Source organism: Syngnathus acus, chromosome 17 (genome assembly GCF_901709675.1).
Source record: "Syngnathus acus chromosome 17, fSynAcu1.2, whole genome shotgun sequence".
Lineage (NCBI taxonomy): Eukaryota > Metazoa > Chordata > Actinopteri > Syngnathiformes > Syngnathidae > Syngnathus > Syngnathus acus.
In genome coordinates this window covers 8010738-8027472 of record NC_051102.1, presented here as the reverse complement: position 1 = coordinate 8027472, position 16735 = coordinate 8010738, and the positions used below count along the sequence as shown (strand labels likewise).

Genomic DNA, 16735 nt, shown 5'->3' with positions numbered 1-16735 from the left:
ATGGACTCCCGACTCGACGGGAAGAATATCCTGCTGGCACAATGTTCTCCTCAAATAATTAAAAAAAAAAAAACACTTGTGTATCCGGAGAGCACTTTTATTTTGCGTGAGCCCCAAAATGTGGACCTTCAGGGCTTGTACATGCCGTGGAAGGTGACAGGGATGGTGCACTCCACCTCGGCCCGGGCCATCTCCGACAGGTCCTTGGCGTTGAGGATGAGGAGGTACCCTGGTCTCTGCGAGCCGGGGGCCACCACGATGGTCAGCAGCACGCCTGGACACAACGCCGGGTTGGCTTTTTATTTGGCTTTTTAAAAGTTCAACTCGCATGTATAGTAGCTGACTTTTATTTCATATCTGAATATCTTTTTCTGCTTGTATGAAGAGAGGTTCTTATGTGAAGAGACACACTCGGTCACCACCCCTTTCTACATCGCCTCGTTTGGGTGAGTAAAGCTTCTTTTTATACTTACAAGTTAAAACCGTTAAGGATATTGATTATATAAAAAGTGTGGCGACAGTATGACAGATTGTTTCTGATTATGAGGCTTTAGAAATCAGAAAAAAACAAATAACCATCATACCAAAGTGGATCACTAGATATTCTTCCATCTGTTGGGCAATTATGGAAAAGGAAAAAAAAAAACAATCCTGACTATTGAAATCAGGATGACTAAACTCGATTATTCTTTGATTAATTTGGGTGCGCTGGAGTCTATCCCAACTGATTTACACACTCGCATTCATAGCTGTGGAAATTTTAGAGTCGTACATGAACCTAACGTTCAAGCTGAGCGTCCGTACCATCATCTTCGTCCACACCGTCAGGGGTCTGCACAAAGAGGGGCTCGGAGGGATACGAGTCCGGTTCCTGCCAAGTCCAGGTCTCCTTGGTCTTCACGTTCAACTTGCAGATCTAAGAGACGAAACCCAAAATGAAGCCAGCGTGTGTGAGCGCGTCGTTTTGTCGGCGAGCCAAAGTCGCACCCTGTCTGGTATGAAGTGGTTGAGACCCAGGCCGTAGGCGTACGTGTAGTTCTTCCCCGCGTACTTTTCGTAGTTGATTTGTGGGAACTCCAACGCTGCAAGCATATCAGAATGAATTGTTTGGATTGCGGTATTCGTCACAAGTGGGGTAATACGCTCTTTTACCCTGACGAGGTCCGGCGAAGAGCACCTCGGGCTCCAGCCAGATGGTCCCATCAGCGTGCATGACAGCCGTGGCTGTGGTGTAAGGCAAGCTCACCAAGTTCTTCCCTTGCTCCTCCTGTATCGAGTCAATTCAAAGCCATTTACACACCATGTGACGCTGCTCAGCAACAAAATGAAGTTTCTTGTGTTTCAGGGCGAGAGTAGCTCCTCGCCGTCTCGGCGCGACTGACCTTGTGGACGTCCAAGGGAATGACGTATCTGCGGACTTCCGGTTGGGGCGCGATCATGGCTGCCTTCTTCACCTCTTCCCAGTTGGCCCTCAGGTTGGCCAGCCACAGGTAGTTGTAGACAAACTCGAAGCTGACGCGCACGGTAAACGGCGAGCGTGACGACGGTGTCAAAGTGAAGTGGACGTTTGTGCGACTCACCCCTTCCACGCGCACAGGTCGAACACGACGAAGCCGTCGTCCTCGTAGGCGTTGATGTGGTGGAACATGCCGATGGCCGCCCCTTTGAACTTGTGGTCGATGTACTCCCCCGGATTCTTCCTGGCGATGTGGAACAACGTCTACAACGCAAATTGCCATTATTTTTAGTCTCGAGAATTCCAAATTGTACCACTTGTACGTTTGAACGGACCCCTTGGCTCTCGTTGGACTCGAAGCAGTCCATGTAGTTGGAACCTCGGATGCTCCAGGCGCTCAAGAACTTGAGCAGGTTGATCTTGACCGGCGTCTCCACAAATACAAAGTAGTTTTCCGACATGCCGAAGCTGTGCACGTAGGCCGGCTTGAACCTCTCGGCGCTGGGGAACTGCACCACCACCCTGGACTTCTCGATGGGGTCCGACTTGTCTGAGGTCGGACATGCGATTTGGACAAAAGTATTGCAAAAAAATAAAAAGCTTAAAAATAAACATTTTAATTCAACGCAATCAGCAGTTTGGATGGAAGGATAGACAGTATAGAACTTCGTGTACTTGGGCAGCGATTCATTTGTGTGCCACTAGAGGGGGCCAGAGCGAACCCTTCGTCCACGAAACTTTTATGAACGCAAACCTTTTTGCGTGGGTGGAATCCTGACAATATTGTAGGCCAACGTGGCTCCTTTGCCCATGCAGTTGCCGATGTTGTAAACGGTGCCGTCCCTCTCGATGTGGGGGTGCGCCGTCACGCCGTTGATGTTGATGTAGTTGCACATGTCCACCTGTGGGACGATAGTCGAGCGGTTTGATTTTAACAAGAGGTTCTGCTGTATTTGTTTCCTCAGCGCCACACTGCACACCTTCTTCAGTGTGTCCAGAGTGTCGGGGTCCACTTTGGTGATGTAGTTGGTTTCGGTGACGGCGTAAAAGTCTTCGCCCACCGGGTAGACGTTGACCAGGCAGTTGTCGGTCACCTCCACGCCCTTGAAGTAAGAGAAAAACCTACGCCACAGGTTTTACACACATTCAGCATGCAACGTTGAGGAAGAAACCACAAAGGTGTGGCCTCCATACCTGGAGAAGATGTTTTTGCAGGGATCGGGATAGGCGAACGTGCCAAATTCGGTGATCACCACACGCTTCTCCGTGATGGCCCGCACGTAGGCGTCAGTTTTGACGAATCTGCAAACATGAAGTCATGTCAATTCAATTAATCTGTCAAACTACAACTTTTGTATAATCTATTTAAGTGGATGTGACAATGTTAAAAAAATGAGACGGGTCAATCTCGACAAATCTAGATTTGTGATGATAACCAGAGAAGAAATAGTTTTGACAGTGAAAGCGAGTTTTAATCCAACAAATGATCATCTTTCCGGGCATCGTACTTGCGAAAGTAGGTGACTTGTCCGTTCTTGAAGTCGAACTTGTGCATGAGCGCCTGTCCATCAAAGAGGTGATAGAAGGGCTCATCTCCTACCTCGAAAAGACCCGGACCCAAACGCAGAAGACTCCCCCTCAGAAAGGAAGGAATCCTTCCTGGTGAAAGAAAGAAAACACACAAAATAGGCACCCAAGTGCTTTGTCATAATAATCAATGAAAAAAGAAAAAAAAAGTGCTAAAAGAAACCTATGACTGTTGCTGGAAGAGGCTCGGCAAGCTCCTCGCATGTCTCGAAGATCTTCTTGTAGCCGCCGGCCGGGTGTTCAAATCTGCTCGGTTTAAGTTAAATTGATTCAACATCATTTCAATTATTTGCAGGAAACAAGAAGCAAAAAAAAAAAAAAAGAATCTACTCCAATTTGAACTGACCTGCTGACCATGACTCGCTTCTGTGCTGGTGAAACAAATCAAAGCAAATTCTTGAAGTGTAACTTTGCGCTCCCTGGTCTGATTGAAGCTATTTATCCATCGAGTGCCCCCTCGTAAGCTGGGTTTTCAATCGTTTTTTTTTCCACTCCTACCCTGCTTTGTTTGTGGCCAATCACGTTAAAGCGTGAACAAGAATCCTATTGTGTCGTGAAATATCCCGTGCTAGATGTCTCAATTGCAGGCCCCGCGTGAAGCCGGATTTGTGACAAAAACATTCATAATTAGGAATATTTCGCAATGGAGGTTTTTTTCCCCCCCCCCAAAGGTTGACCTTTTTACGTTTAATGTCTGCTCAGTCATGCAGAGTATACTATACTCCCCCTGGCCACAATCAAGGCAAGCTCCCATATTAGGAACACTTTTTTTCTTGAATATTCAACTATATTTTCTTAAATGTATTGCATTCCCAAGGTTTCCATAATTTTTGCATAGAATTACAACTTTAATGTAGTGTAATATTTGTTTTTCCACTCTCGAGTCCCACAGGAACCCCTGGAGCTCAAGCCGAAAAGTAAAAGTTTCAACTGGGCCAGATGTTCTTAGATGTAAAATGTTTTAATGTGTTTTGCTTTCCTCTGTGCAGTTCTAATCCAGGTGTATGGGGGATTATGTTAGACAAACACTGCATTGTTTATACCGATGGGGGGGGGGGGGGGGCGGTCATGAGTGACGAGGCATTGAGCTACACTATTTTTTTTTAGGCCTTTTATGACAAATTAAAATATTCATTCCAGACTCTTGAAATTTAAGCAGAAGCTTACAATTTAAGAATACAATAATATGACTGAAAGGGGTGCATTTATTTGAATGATGCACTTCATTTCAATTGAAAACAAGATGTAACTTTTCCTCCATGTCCCCTTAAGGGTACTATAGATTACAATTAATATGTATGATTGAGGGGAATCGTTTTTACATTGATTTATTTGTTAATGGTTGATGCACTGAGTACATAGGCATGGACAAAGCCAATGTGACGCGCAAGCAGTACTGGCGACCTCTGCTGGAACTTATTTGTAGATGACGTTCACGGAACATTAACATTCGTGTCAAGAATTGCATTATTTATTTAAGCCTTTGATGAAAAAGTGTTTTAGATCACGTAAGAATTATGAACAGACTTTCAATTCCTTTGTATGCTTGCTTTTATGTGCAGGTTTTGATGCTTCAAAGAAGTCGTAAATCGATTTAGCCTGACGTAAAACCCATGTGTCGCTGCAACATTTCAAATAAGTGATTGACCTTTTTTTTTTTTTTTTTCGATTTTGCCCGTGTATTACACGGTGAGCTATCAAAGATGATAAAAACAGAGTTGGTACTGAAACGAGATGTATCGAATTATAACAACTTTCCATCGAAGAAAGTACGACGTGCGTTTCCATGTGAAAATCGTCCTCCATTTTCGAGTTGAACACACGCGTATTGGTGGCGCATTCAGGAACCCCGAAATTCAGGAAATTTGTGACGTCCCATCATAGTTGTCGAAAGACATTACCGGTATTTTATAAAGTTTTTTTTTTCTCGATTACTGTATTTCGAAACAGTAAGGTCGTGAAATTTGTATATGAAATACACACACATGAAAGCTTTTTTGTAACAACACGGACAGTAAAGACGTCGTGGTCATCTAATCGGGCACCTATTAGGACGCAACCTGACGTTTGTCACTCATATATGAACGTTCTCGGTTTCAGAGTCCTTTGTGAAAAAACTTTCCACCACAGTCGAACACAGCAGTCCAGTCGGGGGTGTTCCAAATTGTGTTTCCGTTTGGCAATTTCACATTTCCGATTTCCCACCCGAACTGGAACGCATCATATAATCCCCCAACATGGCCGCGAAATGGTGGTAGTCTGTTGTTTTACCAGTTAGCACCCAACCGGCGAAAATCTAATTCTATCGCTATTTGAATCAACCTACGGTCACTTTAAGAGTGACTAAATCCAAATATTTGACGGTAGTGTTACTTATTAAGCGGTAAAGATGAGTTACACTACCAAGGTAGTCCAGGTGACGAACGTGTCGCCGAGCACAACGTCGGAGCAGATGAGAACTCTTTTTGGCTTCCTGGGAACCATCGAAGAGCTCAAGTTATTTCCACCAGAGTGAGTGAAAAAAAACGACGGATTGATTGCTTAATTTTACTGGGGATTTCCTTTAGTAGTTATTTGCTTATTTTACTGTGATGGCTACATCGAATCGACAAAGGCCTAGCCCGCTAACGCGGTTTGTGAAGCCTGGCTAGCTAACGCCGCCAAATGTTGCGTTCAAAAACCCGTTGTTTTGATCGTTTTTGGCCGTTTGAATTCCAGAGATTACTGTGTAGTAGTTATCAGAATATTTTTGCTTTAATCTTTGGCTGTGAAACTAACCTGCAAACCAATTTGTATCTGTAAAGTGCATCTCAAGGTTGGAGTGAAGCATGCATGCATTGTGTGAATTCAACTTTTTTTTAAACTCCTGCCCAAAAAATGAGTGCACGTCAAGTGCATTTTAGCGATTCCGTCCGAAACAAGGCGATCTCAACAATGAAGTCTTTGATTTCAAAGCGCTGCAGACACAATGGCAGAACTCCCATTTGCTTGAATTGACTCTTTTCCCTCTCCTCAACAGTGATTCCCCTATGCCAGTGACGTCACGTGTGTGTTTTGTGAAGTTCCAGGAGCCCGAGTCTGTTGGCGTGTCCCAACATCTAACCAACACTGTTTTTGTCGACCGAGCACTGATCGTGGTCCCGTTTGCCGAAGGTTTGTGTCCTCGCGAAAACCCGCGAAATAATCAAAAATCTACTCATTTGGTAATTACGAGTGTGTTCTTGTAATGGAGATTTTGGTGTACTGTACCAATGTAGTTCTCTCATCCCCAAAATCCATAGCCAAAATTTGAACGGGAACTGGGCTGACTAATTTCAAACTGTGGGTTTTGAATTCAATCATATGCATTTAAGTTCTCCCCTCATACCGGACTATCCTCTGTTAAACTTCTCTCTGTCATTTGTGTGTGCCTGTGTGTGTGTGCGAGTGTGTGTGTGGATTTGTAGTGAAGAAGTCAAAAGCAGCCCCCTGGTTGATGGCTGAAAGTGGTCCTCTGCCCGCCAACAGGGGACTGTAAACATTTGCAAAAGGCCAGGATGCATTCAAGCCCCACCCCTCTTATTTTGTCCTCTGTTGTCTCTCCTTCTCTCTCTCCACTTTCTCTTCTTAAATTAACCCCCATCTCTCCTAGGTGCTTTAGAGTGAAGCACCAATTAATATACCAGGTTACAGAATTGCTTCGTTTGTACTCGTTTTCTCAAAATGTACAGCTTAATTCTAGTTTCACTTTCTTTTTGCAAGACTTTTTTTCTTTTTCTTGTTATGATGGCCCGAAGATGACCATAACGTAAGACAAAAAGTCCTCCCGTGGCGTATCAAAGTGTAGACATTAGTAGATGTATTGGACGCTTCCAAAATAACTTGATTATGAATGTGTGAGTGCCAAAAAACACCCTCCATAATTAGTTTTAAATATAGATGCTTCCGCTGTACACTTGCTATGCAGAACAGGTTTAATGTGAGCATCCGTAGTTGTTGGGAGCGCTTGCGTAAGAGTCTGCATCGGAGGCGGCCGTCGACATGACTCACTGGATGTTGCTACACTGTGTGACATTTAACAGTGGTCTTCTTTTTGTTGTTGTGTTTTACAGTTGTTTTTCCCTGGCTCAGCCAGTCCCGCAGGCTGAAACGCTCCTGCAGACAATACCACCCGACTTAATTTGTCTCCTGCGGCCATTTTCTCTCCCCCCCTCTTTCTCTCGCTCTCTCTCTCTCCCCCCCTCTCCAGTGTGCTCGTTTTGTTTACATGTTGTCGTGTGTGTGTCCACAATATCTGTTAAGGGTTTTAGAGCAATAAGGGGGTGGGGGGCGTTAGTTTGGGGGACTCGTGCATTTCAAGTCAAAAGTAAGAGTTGCAGGTCAGAGAATCATGGCCGAAGCCTAGTTGTAAAGATGGCCTCGCGATGTGCCATGTTTGTCGTGCTTTTTCGAAGACCAGCATGCAGATTTTTAGATGACGTAACATTTCAGGGTTATGGACAGAGGGGCCTTGGGATTCAACTGAGACCTAACTTACGAGTTTCTTCCAATACAATCGGTTGGTTCTTTTTCTGTGTTTTGTGGTGGCGGGGAACTCGACGCACACTTCACAACAAGCATCGATTTGGCGGCAAGTGAATTTACTGTCAAGCTAAATGTGCAACACGTGTATTACTTTAAGGCCTTTGCTGTAAATCATAACGCTTAATGCGAAGCAAACCATGCAAAATGGGAAAGGCTAACCAATTGGTGTTTCAGTGTTGCATAACATTTAAGCAACACGAGTAGATTGGTGGCACTCACAGGCCTATATTCTTTATCCTCTGTGAAGACCGCACTGAGAACCTGTGACTGTCTCCAAACTTGCTGAACACTCGGAACAATCTAAATTTTTAACTTAGTGGCACACTGAGACCCCCTTGTGTTAGCTTTAGGGAGTGCACTGGTTCCTGCTCATTTTAGGTAATTGTACGTCCAAATTGTTTTATTTTGAAACGGTACAGGTTTCTCATCACACGGGTGTGTGTGTGTGTGTTTGTTCAATTGTTGTGCTGCTTAATGCAAGACCATCAAAGAAAAAAGTTGAAAAAAAATGACTGTTTCCCTTGAGTAGTTGTTTAAAAAAAAAAATGCAAAGACAGGTAAGCAAACCAGAATGTTACAGCAGGTTGAAGCTGTCATGTGATATTTCACTGTGATTATTATTTTTTTTTCATTTATTTATTTATGGAGACATTGTGTCAAGACTTCTTGCCAACCGCCCTAAAATTCTCTCTGTTGTTTGTATCTCCGATTTTTTTCTCTGTGTGTGCTTTTTAGTAGCGAAGGCGCCGTGAGTGAGTCGCTTGTTTGAGTAAACCGTCTAAATGAAAACTCACTGCCCATTGGAGAAGAGCTGGGCTTGCTCACGTTTGGTTCATGACTTAGCAAACACGTTCAGGTGATACATTCTTGGCAGTGTTCATTGGACTTAGTGTGATTGTATTGCCAGCATTAGTTTGTGTCACTGCAATCATTGTATTCAAGTCTGCACAGCCTTGGAAGGTAAAACCTCTCAGTGTGAAGCCACTTTTCTTGGACATGCTTGAGGCGCGCGTTGACGCCTCTTCCCGTCCTGACGCCGCCCTGTGTTCTCTTCAGGATCCATCCCGGACGAGGCCAAAGCGTTGTCGCTGCTGGCGCCGGCCAATGCCGTGGCGGGGATCCTGCCCGGAGGAGGACTTCTCCCCACGCCCAACCCCATGCCCAACCCCGGTGTAAGATGCCAAACCGCCTCTTTCGCCGCAACCCGTTGCACGCAACGTAACACTTGTCTTCTCTGCTCAGATGGGCGCAAACCCGTTTGCCGGTCTAAACATGGATGCCATGGCTGCGTTCGGATTTCCGGGACCCAACATGAATCCTCAGGTGAGTGCATGGTTCAACATTCATTTTTGCCTTAGTGGCTTCATGGTATCATTTTCACACATTGATAGAATTCTTTATCATTTTCAATTTGGAGTCCTTGACGTTTTTCTTCAAGCAAATGAAAGACGATGTTATGGCATTACTGGAAGATCAGGCTCGCTCTTACTGCTCACTGCTGTGGTTTGTGCGCACTCAATCCTAATCTTTCGCATATCGTAATTTGTTGGCAGGCTGCCGACCAGCTGCTGAAGCTCATGGCGGATCCTCAGTAAGTGCACAGAAAAGTGTCAAGAGTGTGATGTCTTGTGGTTTCCCGCACGAACTAACGCGCGCGTTGTGGTGTAGACTCAACCCGCTGGCCGCCGGCTTCAACCTGAGCGCCGGCCTCAAAGCAGACGCCGCCAACAAGGAAATGGAGGAAGCCATGAAGAGGGTGCGAGAGGCGCAGTCGCTCATTTCTGCCGCCATAGAACCCGGAAGTGAGTCTACCATTGTTCTTCCGTCTTCACTGAGTTATGTCGCTGGGCATTTTCTCACATTGATCTGGTGTCGCCTCCACAAGATGAGAGCCGGAAGAAGCGTTCTCGGTCCAGGTCCAGGAGGAGGCGCTCCCGATCCAGGTCCAGGCGCAGGTGCGTAGTGTGAAACAAAGGAAATGGAAGGCTTTTTTTTTTTTTATGTTGATCAGATTGTTAATGCTGCCAACGTTGCAGGCGAAGCGGCAGCAGGTCTAGACGGCGCTCGGTCTCTAGAAGCAGGCGACGCTCCAAAAGCCCTCGCAGGAGGCGAAGCCGCTCCAGAGAAAGAGGCAGGCGCTCCAGGACACGATCCAGGTAGAAGAATTCAAGTTTTGTCTCATCAGACCGCAGAATTTTCCTTCTGAAGTTGTTTGAAGTTAAAGTCGATTAGCATTTCAGCAGACTGTGTCACCGTCGCTCCACATTGTTGTACGTTTATGCCAGTAAGTGCGCTAACACATCACGTTCCCAGCAGAGAGCGTAAGAAGGAAGAAGCGGCAAGGAGAAGGTCCAAGACGCCGCCCAAGAGTTACAGCACCACTCGGAGGTCACGCAGCGTGAGCCGGTGAGTGGCGGGACGTTCGCTAACCCTTTGAATGGAAGAGCCATGCTTCCAACTGTTTGTCTTTGCTCTTCTCCCGGCGAAGGAGACGCAGGCGCAGTCGCAGCGCCAGTCGCTCCCCTAAAAAGTCGCCCAAGAGGAAGAGCTCCAGATCCCCGTCTCCTCGCAGGTTAGCAAAAGGGGGCGGGATAAACATCCGCACTTTGGTTTGAAGGATGTAAAACGAGTGGCCGTTTGTGTACCGCAGACACAAGAAGGAAAAGAAGCGTGACAAGGAGCGAGAGCGCCGCAGCGAAAAAGACCGAGGACGAGAAGAGAGGGAAAGATCCACCAGCAAGAAGAAGAAGAGCAGGGACAAGGACAAGGACAGAGAGAAGGATAGGGACAGGGAAAGGAAGTCTGACGCAGGAGAAAAGGGAGACACCAAGGTAAAAGCAAACAAAGAACAAACAGCATAGGGGGAAAAAAAAATAAAGCCCTAAAACACGATTCAATCCGATGTGATTTCAGATCACGAGGGATTACGACGAAGAGGAGCAAGGCTACGACAGCGAGAAGGAGCGTCAGGAGAGGAAGGCGTCCGACTACTCAGATTCAGACTACCAGCCTCAGTTCGCCGACGGCAATGGCGACTCGAGACAAGCCAACGGTGACGACGACGATGATGACGATAACGACAATGCCGAGGCTCACGAGGATGACATGGACGTGAGTGACTAAGTGTGCCGTCTCCTGCTCCGTCCCACTCGGTCCATCCGAATGTGAATTGTGATTCAAAGAAGTAGAAAACATTGTCCCCGTCGTTATTTGCCTCCCATTTCACCCGTCACGCTAGCGCATCGATGCTTGTCACATTTAAACTGGAAGTCCAAGTTGGAAGTGGTTGCTTTTCTTCTCACGTAACGCTACAGTTAACGCATTCATTTTGGTAGGCTCTCCCTTGTCCATGTTAGCGTCTCGTTATTTGGAAATGTTTCTTTTATTAAGGATTTCTTTTATATAAATAAAAAACCGTTGGGTAAATGGTGATGTGTAGTATGTTTTCTTTGAAATGGCGCCCTCTGTTGGCCTATGACCTCATGTACAATAAGACCCACAGCTCGTGACCATGGACGACATCAATAATGTGCAAAAGTGTCATGAATAAAGCAGTCAGATATGTGCATATTTACATATTTAATAGGACATCTTAAACAGGCTTTCATAGATTAAGTTTATGACAAGTGAAATGTGACGCTGGTGCTTTGCCAAGCAAATATGAGTGACAGTCACTTCACAGCTTAGTTTATACAAAAGAGTAAGAACAGAAAAGCTCCCGTCAGCACTGAAAGGAGTTTGAAGGGGTGACAGACTTAACTGTACCATCAACAGTGGAGCTCGACGCCAACGGCAATAAACCTGAAAAGTCCCGCACGTGCTACAATCTTTTGACACAACAATGGAAAAGACGGACGGGCAAGGAGTAGGAGGTAAACGTGAGCTAACCTGAATGTGGAAAATGAACACCTTTTGGAGGTCATTTTTAAAACATTCTTGCGTATCGTCAATGTATTGCTACACACTTGAATTCCATGAGTAGAGAGACATATACGTACAGTACATATATGCACAAATGCATAATTAAGCTTAAAGATATAATATAACCGATAACGTATTTTGTTTGCCGAGGAGACAAAACTATTTACAAGACAGTGTCAGGACTTAGGACACTTAAAATAAATGAGAATATCAATATAGTGAGTCCTTTAAGAATAGCAGCATGAACGCATTGGTTTGGATCCAGCAACAAAATGGCTGCCCATTAACTGGCTCCCCTTCGTAACATAGAAAGCAGATTTCCTCAAGTCTGCCTGTTCGCTTAACACCTCACTTTTCTCTTTATCAGGAAAAAAAACTGGTGTCATAAGTAATTGTGTTCATTAAAGAGTAAACCTATGTGAACATTTTTGCTGACCAAAACAGCAGCACATAAACCAAGTCTGGGCTGAATGTTAACTTAAATCGTTTTTTTTTCATTCATTTTAAGCTCCCTCGACATAATGTTGAGTATTATCCTCCCTCTATAAAGATCTGTTCCTCTGCTGCCATTTTGAGAAATACAGTATGCTTGTCTGTATGTATTTGAAATAAAGTGTTGCGTTTGCAGGCGGTCAAAGGTCCGGAAAGCGGCTGGGGTCTTCCTTAAAGTCGGAGGGGATAACAAAGAATGAGCCCTCAAAATGGTCGTGGTGGAACTCCTGGAAGGTGACGGTGGCCGTGATGGTCGGGAACACGGGGATATCTGTGGAAAACCCGAGTCTGTTAGCGAGGAGGGGGGGGGGGGGGGGGGGGGATTGCTGGAAGAAGAAGGCGACGCACCGAGTTTGACGGGAAAGCCGGGCGGCAGTTTCAACTGGACGAATTCCCGTAGTTTGTTGAAGTGCTTGAAGGGAGCAACCACCTCCAGCACGTTCAGTAGACTGAAACGACAGAATCACACTTTTTTGTTTCATTCGTACTTAGCAACGTTTTTTTCCTTTGGTTACAACCTCACGCTACGTGTACTTACGATTCGATGCCCAGAGGGAAGTCCTGGCTCATGGCTACGGTGGCTTTGAAGTGCTTCTTGTTCTCCTTGCACACCAGCTCTCTGCCCACATGAGGAGGCCTGCGCCGACGAGGAGGAGACCATCACAACTCACTCGTACAAAAAAAAAAGTCCAATACTTACATTCCGTGTTCTGCCGTGATGTATTCTTCCCAGGAAATGGTGTTGGGGGCCGGCGCTGTGAGTGACTGCCTCCTCACAGACTGTGGAAAAAAAAAAGTTGGTCTTTTCATTTCCAAGTAACCCCCCCTCCCCTTTTTTTTTTAAATGAACATCATTCACCTCAAAGTTATGCTCGCTGATGCTGCCGCCTTTGCTGAGACTCTCCATGATGGCTTTGTTCCTGAGGATGTCCTCTTCACTCAGGTGCTCGCGCCTCTTCCTGGACTCCAGCACCAGACCGTTGACGGCGTAGAAGTCCGCCAGGAAGTTGCCAACCCGCTCCTGCGTCAAAGCGCTATGTCATTCACAATGGCACCAAAAAAAAAAATCCTCACAACATGCCAAAAATTTTTTCTTACAGTTTTGTCCTCCCTGAAGAGCCAGCCGCTCTGCGTGCGCGAGAAAGTGATGGACTTAGTGGACAAGGTGGCCGAGTAGACGTCGCTGCTCATCAAGATGTCCACCTCCTCCTCCGTCTCCATCTCGGACTCCTTTGAAGTGCAGGCACAACTGAGAGCATCAAATGCTGCTTCTTCTGCTTCTGCAGGTGAAGAGCGTCTGACCTCGTGGTGTATTCTTTGGTACACTCTCGCTTCGTTGTCCAACACCACAAAGGACTGCGAGGGCGGCGCCGCGCCGTTGAAGATGAAACTGAGGTCTCCTCGCTGACACTTCATGTCGATGAAGTCGATGAGGGTGGTGTCCAGCCTGCCGAGGGAGAGCGCACGCTTGTTTGACAACTTTGAGGTATGAATTAAATACATCTAAATTGTGATTGAAGGTATTTACATTTATGACCCCAACGTACGCAATACCTGATATTGATGCCCTGCTTGTAGATTTTACAAGTATCAGAGGGGAGCATCCGAGACAACAGAGGCACTGCGGTGGAGAAATGATGCCGATAAGTCTTAACGGTATTCGCATCACTTTTCCAACACTGAAACAAAAGACTCACCCCAGCTTTGAAAATCCCAATGCAGCTCCAGATAAAAGTCACCCAGCTGCAAGATTCCAGATTTGTGGATGAGGGGTGTAAAAAAAAAATAATTCAAGTGATATTTGACATGCTCACCTCCCGAAGGGCTTTGAGTAATTTTGGCCTTTTGTCCTCCACGCTCTCCCTGGATTGCTGCTTTAATTTGCGCAGGATTGCCGTGACTGCGGGACAGAAAGCCAGAATGAATTAAGATGGTGAGACTTGTGGATGCTGTCGGAGAAGAGAGCTCATTCGAAATTCGAGTGTGTTCAGCTTTACAGATGCAGCGGGCGGTAACATGCCGACAAGGCACTTTACATGTGATGATGGAGGATAAATCCGCTGTTTTTTTTTTTCGAATCACACACCCTTCAATTGACTTTTTCAGCTTCAGTGGTATGCGAGTAATAACGAAGGCGGGGTCAGGCCCATGCGAAGCGCCGCCGTGCAGGCTACTTTTCAATTATTCACGCTGGACTTTTCTATCTTTAATGGCTTGCACAAGATTCACAGAATGAACAGAGAGAAGGCATTCCAAATGGCGTTCGTACGGAAAGCTTGTCGACACTAAGCCGTCATTCAGGCCACCCTCCAAAACAGGATAATAAATGCTCAGATCAAATCCACCGACTGACACGCACGGAAAAGCAACCGACAATGCTCTTCCGTTCTCGAATAGAGAGGCCATATACTTACTCATTTGTCTATCACCGTAGCTGATGGCTTCTGCCAGAGGGCTCCAACCCTGTGCATTCTTCATCTTTACCGGTGCATTGTGGGCCAGAAGAAGAAGGGCACATTCTAAAAAAATAATAAACAGGATCAATATTGACCTATATGTCTGTACCAACAGAACATTAAAGTGATTTTTTTTAAATTTGACAATTGCTCATAATGTTATAATGTGGCCTAAAAAAGTGCTTGTACATTTGGAAAAACATTTTAAAATAGTTTGCCCCGAAAACAGACTGTGTGCTTATATGCATTCCTTTTCTGTGTTCAAGTTATTCTATTCTTGAACAACAGATTGTAATCATCCTACCTTTGTGGCCGAGCATAACAGCAAGATGGAGAGGTGTGTTACCTAAAAGAAAGATAATACTGATAAGATAAACTGATAAGTGCAGTGAAAAAAAGACTACAAAAAAGGACTACAAAAATGGCCGAAGATCTGCGAGACCGGAAGAACACAGGTGGATGCAATTATGATCAAGTTGGTGACAGCGGCAGGGGAAATGGCCGCTCACCCTCCGCGTGTAAACTTCAACGCACACGCAAAATAACCTTGTCTACAAACACCAAAGAGGCAGACGGTAAGATGCTAATCAGAAATTCTTGAAGCTCAAATCAATTGTTTGTGTGAGCGCTACTTGCGGCGCGCTTTGGCTAACTTGCAAAATTTAAATGTAGCATGGTTTTAACTCAAAATGATTGTTTCACTGTTTTGAATGCTAAGCTAATTATAATTTGGGTAAATGTAACACAATTTAACCAATGTTTTGTATTATAAATTCATTCATAATGAATAGTTAAGATTGATTTCATGATTATAAAAAGATAACTTGGCAAATATGCTCCAATTGACATTTTGATTTCCTGATTTTACAATTTAAAATTTAATGAAGATTTCACATGGTGCGTTTATTTAGGCTGTGGTCTTGTGTACGTATTTACAGTCATTTAAAATGCTATCAAATTGTCTCCTGCGGGATATCCTGAATAGCCTTAACGTTTTGAAGTTTTGAATGTTCAATGAGAAATATTTTTGTAGGGAACAGAATTGTGGCGGAAGTAGGGATTTGGGGATGTGGAAAAATTTTCCCATTATCTTTTTTAATGCGTTAGATAAATGTGGAAAGAGTAGAATGGTGTCAATTGACGGAATATGTGATTACTCTTCTGCATCGTACATTAATTTGTCATGCGGAGAGGATGAAAACAATGGCCGAATACCATTGTTCTTACCGTGCACGTCTTTCTGAGAAATGCTATGGGTCCTGATGAGGGAGGAGAGCCGTCTCACGTCCCCTTTGAACACGCACTCGTGCACCGGGAAATCTTCGTTGGTGACGATGATGGGATTTTTATTGTCGTCGTTGACAATAGACGCGTTGCTGTTCAGGTTGTTTGCATTCAGATGCTGCTGCTGGTGCAGTGACGACGATTTGGCCGATTTCAGGAAAGCCTTGTTGGACTTAAAATGGTGACCGGTCCCGTTGGAAGTCTCATCGAACGAGTCGACGGCTTGTGCATTTTTGTTGCCTTTGTAATGCTCCTTGCGGGCGGCGCGTATCGTTTCACCTGTCATAGTGGTTGAAGACCTCAAGTCACCTAGATACTAGCTAACGACACTCGTTGGCATTACTAATCAACGAAAACTAGTCGAAATATGATTAAGAAAACAAAAACAATTGAGGAATTTTCCCACTGCGGTCAAGGCAGCTTCCACTCGAACAGACCAAGACAAGCCAGCCGCCCCTAATTTTCCTCACACTAGGCATTACGGTAATAAACCGCTGACAAGTGGCGAAAGGCACTTTCTAAATAAAAGTCCCCTGAAAAAGGCAGCGTTAGACTGTCATCACAGCTGATTAAAAAAAACATTAAAAAATATATATTGAGGTAGTGACCTGAAGCCGGTTTAGTGTCGTGCAGGTCTGGTAAAATAATAAGTGGTAATAACAGGCCTTTTTTCAGTGGCTTATTGAAATTCAGTATCAGATTTCAATGGGACTTGTGGTGGTTTTGTGTCCTTCTGAACTGCTCTAGTATTGTGATGGCTAAAAGGTTGTTTTTTAAAATCAGGTGCGACAATATGCCTTTTTCAGCCGACTTTTATTTAGAAGTGGTTTTCGCCATTTGTCGCCGGCTTATTACCGTAATGCCTAGTATGAAATAAATTAAAGGCGCCTGGGTTGGCTTCGTCTTTTTGAGTGGAGGGTGGCTTGACCGCAGTTATAAATGTCGTACGGTGGGCGCGGCGATAAAATCTCACAAG

General features: G+C 45.1%; 3 protein-coding genes across 8 annotated transcripts; 1 reads left to right on the top strand and 2 right to left on the bottom strand.

Annotated features, from left to right (window-relative positions):
- Positions 1-83: 83 nt before the first annotated feature.
- rpe65a (retinoid isomerohydrolase RPE65 a) lies at positions 84-3667 on the bottom strand. The gene is made up of 13 exons (XM_037276535.1): positions 3390-3667; positions 3207-3289; positions 2965-3115; positions 2651-2758; positions 2437-2578; positions 2211-2358; positions 1792-2006; positions 1581-1720; positions 1383-1512; positions 1153-1267; positions 988-1082; positions 805-916; positions 84-274 (listed from the first exon to the last, which is right to left on the bottom strand). The coding sequence occupies exons 1-13, from the start codon at positions 3398-3400 to the stop codon at positions 129-131; spliced, it is 1596 nt and encodes a 531-aa protein (XP_037132430.1). The 5' UTR covers positions 3401-3667; the 3' UTR covers positions 84-128.
- A 1576-nt stretch (positions 3668-5243) lies between these two features.
- On the top strand, positions 5244-11032 carry LOC119137309 (serine/arginine-rich splicing factor 11-like). Of its 6 annotated transcripts, none has more exons than XM_037276538.1 (12): positions 5244-5554; positions 6063-6196; positions 8663-8778; positions 8849-8929; positions 9160-9197; positions 9275-9408; positions 9492-9561; positions 9643-9762; positions 9923-10012; positions 10095-10178; positions 10257-10437; positions 10520-11032. In XM_037276538.1, exons 1-12 carry the CDS (start codon positions 5433-5435, stop codon positions 10727-10729), a joined length of 1380 nt encoding a protein of 459 aa, XP_037132433.1. In that variant the 5' UTR covers positions 5244-5432; the 3' UTR covers positions 10730-11032. The 6 variants fall into 6 exon arrangements, with proteins under 6 accessions (XP_037132433.1, XP_037132432.1, XP_037132437.1 ...); XM_037276537.1 differs by having other exon boundaries at positions 9920-10012; XM_037276542.1 differs by lacking the exon at positions 5244-5554 and adding an exon at positions 8342-8462 and having other exon boundaries at positions 9920-10012.
- Positions 11033-11166: 134 nt separating this feature from the next.
- LOC119137308 (ankyrin repeat domain-containing protein 13C-like) lies at positions 11167-16243 on the bottom strand. Its single transcript, XM_037276536.1, has 13 exons — positions 15703-16243; positions 14780-14821; positions 14434-14538; positions 13834-13919; positions 13717-13762; positions 13574-13640; positions 13322-13466; positions 13118-13249; positions 12879-13040; positions 12720-12799; positions 12558-12656; positions 12368-12468; positions 11167-12290 (listed from the first exon to the last, which is right to left on the bottom strand). The coding sequence occupies exons 1-13, from the start codon at positions 16043-16045 to the stop codon at positions 12160-12162; spliced, it is 1539 nt and encodes a 512-aa protein (XP_037132431.1). The 5' UTR covers positions 16046-16243; the 3' UTR covers positions 11167-12159.
- Positions 16244-16735: the final 492 nt, after the last annotated feature.